The following is an 8,123-nucleotide window of genomic DNA, read 5'->3' as shown; positions in this document are numbered from 1 at the left end:
ATGCACCAAGAGCTTGTAACACTCCAAAGAGAAAGGAAAAATTGAAATCGCATCATATGACCCCTTTAAAAGCCTACAACATCATAATTGATACATGAATGTCTGAGGCCTCTAAATTATCAACAACGTGATCAAAAAACAAAATTGCATACATGCCTTCTGCCTTCTGATTGACAGTTCATCATTTTTTAGCAAGTACAATTCTAATAAAACTACAACAATGTCCACCTTCAGGCTGTACGCATGTCTTTCTCCTGCAAAATCTTTTTATAAGGTAAACTTAGGCATAACTTTTAAATATAATAATATTTCAAAATGAACCGGATTTTGATGAATGTTTATGTATACGTCTCTTAATTTTCATTGTATTGCATTGCATTTTGTGGGGGTTTTGCCCCCACAATAAAAACTACACATTAAAATATTACCTTACTATTATTTGGAGATATAGAGTGACAACTGATATTTATATGCATTTTTACGCAAGTGGTCTGTTATACTGTCATAAAATTCTCATTTATTTACATTACAAGCTAACAGAATTTCATCTTCCTTTTAGGCCATATACCAGGGGTGGCGAACGTCGGTCCTGGAGAGCCGCAGCCCTGCAGAGTTTTGCTTCAACCCTAATTAAACACACCTGAACAAGCTAATCAAGGCCTGAAGGGTTACTAGGAAGCTTCAGGCAGGTGAGTTTTTATTAGGGTTAGAGCTGAACTCTGCAGGACTGCGGCTCTCCAGGACCGAAGTTCGCCACCCCTGCCATATACCATCTGCAACAAACTGCATATTTTGCTAAGTTGCTGTTTTTTTTCCTCCTTGAGTATGAGCTCCATATTTTCACTATATCATACTAAATGGGCCATAAAAGCCTGATGGATCAAATATGTTACAGAACAGAAAACACGTATGCTATTTTTTTTAGATCATCTTTTATATTTTGTCTAAAGGTTCAATAACCAAGCTTTAAAAATTCCAAATGTTTTCCATGACTGTAGGAATGCTGATGATTAAATAAAACAATTAGTTTTCCTTCAACATCAGCACAGGTAATATTTGGGCAGGTGACTTGATATTTCAAGCAGTTTCATCAAAACATTTTTTAGCAAAATGATGTGCAATATAGAATATTATACAATAAAAAATAGGACCATTTAAAGTGTATAGTATAGCAGTAGTATAACAGAATGTTTAATAAAAAGTAAAAAAAAAAATGTATTAAAATGTAGGGAAAAAATAAAGAAAGAAATGTTATCACAGGACCAAGATATACACTTTCCCTTGTATGCTAATTTTAAGCAAAAATCTCAATATCTAATATAAAAATGTCCAGGAACTAATTTGTTATATGTCAACAACCCATTTACCATATCAAATGTCCGGTGGTCAAAAGCAATACCATAAGGTAAATATCCAGCACACAGATACAGATTATCAGGAATATTAGATGGTTCCTTCACGGACTCATAAACATGGCTGCCGTTCGCCTGCAGCAGCAGGGCTGGGCCTATTCACACGCTCACTAGTTACTAGTTACACTAGTAAACACATCTGACTAAATGACACCCGACCGTTATGACATATCAAAACGCATGCACTGACACATAACGCCTGTCTGCTCCTCTAAAAATGCATGTATCACTTATGGGCGTGACATATGTTATTAAGTATTGGTTTTATCGACCGGCTGTGGATTACAACGAATCTGTCAATCCAGCGATTATCTTTTTATTTTTGAAGTTCAACTCTCTTGAGTGTGACAGAACAATGAACAGTCCGCTATTCAATCACATGACCCCCCAAAAAGATGATGTTTTAATCCTTGCCCTTCTGGTCATTCATTGAATTAAAGGCATACGCCCATGAAATTCTATATGCCGGAGAAAACATACTGTATGTCTACTTCAGGGAGGAAAAAGAACAAACAATAACTCTTCCATATATTTTCATAGAAGCTAATGATACTAAAAAAATAAAATAACATAAAACGTTTATCCGTTTCAGTGTTTAATAACGGAGACTACACTTAACGTTAGATATTGACAACATATCCGGCGTTGCCATAGCTGCACTTATAATGATCCGCTACAGAGATAAAACTAATCAAGACGTTTAATTAATCTAAAAAGCACTAATTTAAGTGTTATATTGTAATCTTATGATGTCGCCTCCTTTATTGGTCTCACGTAACGATGTCCGATTTGAGAACAAATCGTTCTTTTGAATCGGATCTCTGTTGGGAACCGGTTCTCCAAACGACACGGTCACGAATTAAATCGGTCCGAGCGGTTCTGGATTCAAAATTTACACTCTGACTGAATCAACCGAAAATCGTTTTCGTAATCAGTAATCAGCCGATCCGTAATCAGCCGAAAACGACAAGTGGGATGACCGAACGAAAATATGGTGTACATTTCTGAGCCGGTAACGTTACTGTTCAAAAGAACCGATTCGTGGAAATGTCCGAACTTCCCATCACTAATTCGGACATCTTTCTATGTACTCGGTGACTTTCTTTGCATAACCCTCATATGGTTTTGTCATTTTTAACATATATGTTCAATTATCAGTAAAAAAGATAATAATATGAAGTGTATAACACCACAATTAAGTTTCGCTGAAGCGGTCAGCTGCAAAAACAAGCTAAACATTTCGGTAAACATCCATTCGCATTCCCAAACGCGACTCGGGCGATGTGTGCTCAAACGCAAATGTACAAGTATTACAATCATATTTCAGAAAAGACGGCACTTACCGCTATATATCCACACGTAGACGACTAAAACAGCATAGAAATCCTGCACGATGCCAATTCTCCAATGACGTCTACAACCAGCAGCAAAAATCAAAAAAGACTGACGGTTAAGTTTTTAATAGTTCCTTTTTTGTTATATACACCCATTATAGCTGCGTTTCATTCTCCAACGCCGCGCAAGATGCTTGCGTTTCTGATATATTTAGTTAGGCTGATGCTGGTGACCGTTCCTCTCGCAGGCTTAGGATATGGATGAATGCCTTGATTTACTGAAATGATTACGTCAACTGCCCTGTCAACATCGTGAATGACGGGCCGTCTGGCCAATAAGAATGAAGTATTGTGTGAGCTATGCGTCGTGTAGCCAATAAGAATGCTCTAAAAACTAAGGTGGGCTAGGCAGCTGTGACGCAATATTGCAGGGTCGCTTACGATCCGCTGTGGCGTGGCATCAGACTACAAAAGAGTGAAGGGCGCCGCCTAGCAGAAACATGGATAAAACAGGGCTAGCCTATAATTTAAATTCATAATACACGTTTTGCAAAACATTGGCAAGTAGGTAGATTGTAATATTTAAGTTTATTAAATAATATAATTCAATGATTTCATCGATGGCAGTGTGTGTTTTTTGTATTCTACAATATTTATGTTATAGTTTTTAAATATTATATATATATATATATATATGTTTTAGTAATTTTGTTTTTGTCATTTTATTTTTAAATGTTTATATTTCTATACATTTTTTATTTACATCAAGTTAAATGAAAATGAGAAATGCTGAAAAAAAAATTGTTACTTGAATCTATCTGAAAGTTTAAGTTTTTTGTTAAAGTTTATTTCAATTAAAAATATGGTTTTAGTAGTAGTTAACTATAATAGCCCTGAGCACAATTTAATCTAGCCACATTATAAAATAAAACACATAATTATATACTACATATCATAGAAGGCATTTTAAATGTGGTATATTTTGAAGCAGCATCTATTTTAATTGCCCTCAGTAAATTGCCTTTTTATATTGTTTTGTGTATTTTGAGAGGATCTCATCATGACTATTTTAGAACATTAATAATGTAATTATATTTAGAATGAACATTGTGACAATCACATTAATTAATTACATGGCAGCAATTTAGAATTCTAAACGGTTTTATTTGTTAATTTTTAAGGTAGGGTTTAAAGGCTTAACAAGTCAGGAAGAGTGAAAATAAATGCAACAGCTGTCATTGTTTGTGCATTACCATTTATTTCAGTTCAAAGAGCTGGGTCCAAAAGAAGTTTGTAGCAAAGGAAGCAAATTCCTGTACAGATAAACCCTTTAAGTCACTGGAAAAACTCTTCCAAGTCCAACAACTGGGGTTAATAGTAATAACAAGAGATGATAAACCTTTATGATCCAAAAAGGAGAACAGAACAAAAAAACATGATGTACTGGCATTCTTATGACGATCATGCTACAACACAGCTTCACATTCTTTGATTTTGTTCCTGGGTTTGAGCTCCGATTCAGATTTTAGTCAAAACGGTGCACATATGAGATTTTTTATGCAAACCAACAAAATTCTAATACAGAGTCAATCCCCATCTGATGCTCCACTGGTATGTTTCCATCAATTTACACCAACATCTATTGTATTTTCTACAAGACAGTCTAGAGCATGTTAATTTGATTATTTAAAATATGTTGTATTCCTCGTATAAAATAAACAACAGGTTTGTGACTGTCTACAGCCAATGTTTTGTCATTCTACTGAGTGTAAAAATGGAAATACTGGTGTTACTTAACAACATTCTTCACAAACATGAAATGGATCCTCTTCCTCAATGTTTTCCCTTACCGTCAGAACCACTAAAATGCATTCATGAGGACAACAAAAACAAAACAGGAAACAATTTCTTTATATCCAAATGTGTTAACTTTATGGTGTGAGACTGGTATGTATGCAGACATACAAATTCAAAATCAAAATGTTTCAAAAGTCTAAACTTTATTATGTTTCAATTTAGAACCATGAGCCTTTCAGTCAGTGGCTCGATAAACGGGGGAAAACAATTTAGGTATGGTCATATTTTTTTCCTCTTTCTCTCTCTTCAGTTCACTTCCAGCGTGGTGAAAACATTTAAACTGCGGGGCAAGCTTGGCTCACTGAGAAAACTCAAACACGGCCTCTCTGCAACACAATGGGAAGCAATTTCTTTATATATCCAAATTTGTTAACTTTGAGGTGTGAAACTGTGTGCTCTTTCAGCTTGGTATGTATGTGCAGACATACAAATTCAAAATCAAAATGTTTCAAAAGTCTAAACTTTATTATGTTTCAATTTAGAACCATGAGCCTTTCAGTCAGTGGCTCGATAAACGGGGGAAAACAATTTAGGTATGGTCATATTTTTTTCCTCTTTCTCTCTCTTCAGTTCACTTCCAGCGTGGTGAAAACATTTAAACTGCGGGGCAAGCTTGGCTCACTGAGAAAACTCAAACACGGCCACTCTGCTTCTCTCTCATCCAGGCCTGGATACGCTCCTTCAGCTCTGGGACTGTGGAGAGAGGGAAAACCATGGAGTCAGCGTTACACAGTCTAACAATTAAAAAAAAAAAAGACAAGTCATAGAGTGCATTTGGCAGCAGCGCTGAAAGAGGCAGCTCGTACGGTCTTTGTAAAGCTGTGTGTGGTGGGTACCTGGTTCCAGCATGCTCTCGGTGAGAGGCTGTCTGTTGAAGGGGTCAGTGGGAGAGTTCAGGAGGTGTCGCAGAATGATGGCTCGATCCATGATGTTGCCAGAGGGAAGTTGCACGGGATCAGTCATGAGAGTGTCCATCAGTGGGTCTGTTTAGATAGGACGTCAATGTTACTTACTCCAATCAACTATTAAAAATATTACATTTGTAGCTACACTCCTGTTCAAAAAAATTTTGTTAGGGTTGTTTTTAAGAAATTAACACTTACTTCTAGTTCGTTTATTTATAAAGCACATTTAAAAGTCACAAGACTGACCAAAGTGCTGTACAAAGGCACAATAATCAAAATGTAAAACACATACAAACATCCTCAACTTGTAAAAGCTAAAGAAAGCAAGCGAGTTTCCAGAAGAGATTTAAAAATCGATAAAGATGGAGCAGCTCTGAGGTGTGCTGGCAGGCTGTTCCACAATCTAGGGTCTATCTCCTCTGTTTCAACCTTGTGCAAGGAACCATAAGTAGGTTTAGATTATATCTATGCACAATCAGCTTGTAACACTCCAAAGAGAAAGGAAAACTTGAAATCGCATTATATGACCCCTTTAAGTCTCTGGTAGGGCTATAAGTATGCAGCAATTCCGATAAATAACGTGGGGCGAGGTTGTGTAAGCATTTATATACAAACAGGAGAATTTTAGAATTTATCCTAAAGCGAACTGGAAGCCAACGAAGAGCTCGCAAAAAAAGGGGTGGCGGGATCATATTTGCGACCTTTCTTATGAAATTTGGCTGCTGCATTTTGGACCAATTGTAAGCAAGCGACCTGGGACTTTGAGATGCCACAACACAAAGAGTTACAATAGTCCAATCGAGAAGTGATAAACGCATGAACAGCTGTCTCGAGAGGTTTTTCATGTTTTATTTTTGAGAGTAAGCGGAGCTGAAAAAAGCTGGAAGCAACAACCGAGTAAAAACATGTTTATCTAAAGTGAGCCGACTATCGAAAAGAACACCAAGGTTTCTGACACACTTTGATTCAAAGACTGAGAGGCTATCCAGGGTAGAATTATTGAATTTGAAATTGTCAGATGGACCTAAGACAATAACCTCAGTGTTTGAGTCATTTAAGGTTAAAAAGTTACTAGCCAACCAGTGCTTTACCTCATCAAGACATGCAAATAAAGAGTGTATAGCTGAAGGGTCATTTCTTTTTATAGGCAGATAGATCTGGGTATCATCTGATCTGGTGACTGAGCGGAAAGTTTTATGTTTTTTCTTTTTTGCTGTTGTTAAATTTACGTGTTAAGTTCTGCGTTTTGGTTTGTTTGTGCGTGTATTGAAGTGTAACAAAAACAAATAATGGGGGGGAAGAAGATCGTCCGAGTATTGCTGTTGCATGTGCGGATTACATCGAGTGTTTGTATGCAACATGATATCGCCAACATTGCCACAACAAGGGGACATGATAAAGTGTTGCGGGTTTGCAGCAGGGAATGGTTACTATCTCTACGGAAACCAGTGGTTATAGAGCCGGGCTTGCTGGACGGTGTTCCAGAGGAGTTGTTGCAACGACACGGGGATCATCGTCGGCCGCAAAAACGGGGGAGAAGAGGCGACAACACCGACTTCGTCGAAAACGTCACAAGTTAACGCTGCCATCAATACTATTCAGCAATGCTCGCTCCCTGAGGAACAAGATGGAAGAGCTGTGTCTGAATGCAAGAGTTTGTAATGAATATCGTGAGTCGTGTCTCCTCATTTACACAGACAGCTGGCTTCAAGGTAATTTCCTAGATTCCCTTGTTCACGTGCAGGGGTTCTCTAATGTTCGTATGGACAGGAATAACAACTCGGGGAAAATGAGAGGAGGTGGCATTTGTGTTTTCATCAAAGACTCTTGGTGTAGAAATTATTCCATGAAGGATACGGTATGTACTCCTGATCTTGAACTTATATGTTTAAGTCTAGGGCTGTGCGATATGGACAAAAAAAATGTTTACCACAAACACAACATTTATGCATTATTTTGATTTCAAATCCAAACGTTGTTTCTGAAAATGCTTTTTCAGCATTGTGATTCTCTTTTATCACAGTACGGTCTTTCATAGACATTCACGTTTAAACTCAATAAATATAACTTTGTTTAACTGCCACCACGAGTGCCATCTATTATTGCCTTGTTTATCTAAAAGCGCACTTTTCCTTGTTTTAAATCTAGCCAAAAAGCCATGTGTTGACTGTGAAACAGTAGACTTTAATTATATGCATTTATGGTGTAATTACAAAATTTCCGTGCCAATCCATGTTATTTTTTACTGCGAATAATGCGCTGTCACTTTCAGCGCGTGCAGCACAGCAGAAATAGATTCCGTGCGGAAACGATCACAGCATGACTGCTGCAGACACACCACTCCTGGAGCGCACTGCCGGACCTCAATCGCATACAGTGTGAACGCTCCGTTAACATGGGCACGGACAAAATACGCACCACAGACGGAGTGTGTGAACCTGGCGTTACGTTTGTATGCCCGCCCAGGCTGTTCTGTTCTCGTGCTCCATTTAGGCGCGCTGCATTCTGATTGGTTCAGATAGCATACTGCAGGAGGTCGGGGGCGCAGAAAATCGTGCTATAAAGCGATTTAGAAATCGCGCAAGCTCAAATCGCGATTTTATGACGATTTCGAT

The 8,123-nt window shown here is 37.7% G+C and overlaps 2 protein-coding genes across 22 annotated transcripts in view; both read right to left on the bottom strand.

Annotated features, from left to right (window-relative positions):
- Positions 1 to 3,008, bottom strand: part of kif1b (kinesin family member 1B) — an 86,764-nt gene extending 83,756 nt beyond the window's left edge. For all 17 annotated transcript variants that reach the window (XR_001633321.1, XM_016478342.1, XM_016478344.1 and 14 more), the window contains exon 1: positions 2,756 to 3,008. The gene's annotated coding sequence lies outside the window, so the exon portion shown is untranslated. The remainder of the gene's footprint in view (positions 1 to 2,755) is intronic.
- A 976-nt stretch (positions 3,009 to 3,984) lies between these two features.
- ube4b (ubiquitination factor E4B, UFD2 homolog (S. cerevisiae)) overlaps positions 3,985 to 8,123 on the bottom strand; it is a 29,340-nt gene continuing 25,201 nt past the window's right edge. For 4 of the 5 annotated variants that reach the window (XM_016478359.1, XM_016478361.1, XM_016478362.1 and 1 more), the window contains 2 exons: positions 5,440 to 5,586; positions 4,940 to 5,296 (listed from right to left, as the gene is read on the bottom strand). In XM_016478359.1, coding sequence (XP_016333845.1) covers positions 5,235 to 5,296; positions 5,440 to 5,586 — 209 coding nt within the window. In that variant the 3' untranslated portion in view covers positions 4,940 to 5,234. The other variant, XM_016478360.1, reaches the window with a different exon arrangement.

Source organism: Sinocyclocheilus anshuiensis, unplaced genomic scaffold (genome assembly GCF_001515605.1).
Source record: "Sinocyclocheilus anshuiensis isolate Anshui unplaced genomic scaffold, SAMN03320099.WGS_v1.1 scaffold2090, whole genome shotgun sequence".
In the NCBI taxonomy this organism is placed as follows: Eukaryota; Metazoa; Chordata; class Actinopteri; order Cypriniformes; family Cyprinidae; genus Sinocyclocheilus; species Sinocyclocheilus anshuiensis.
Note: the sequence above shows the minus strand (reverse complement) of the source record. Positions and strands in the feature narration are given on the sequence as shown.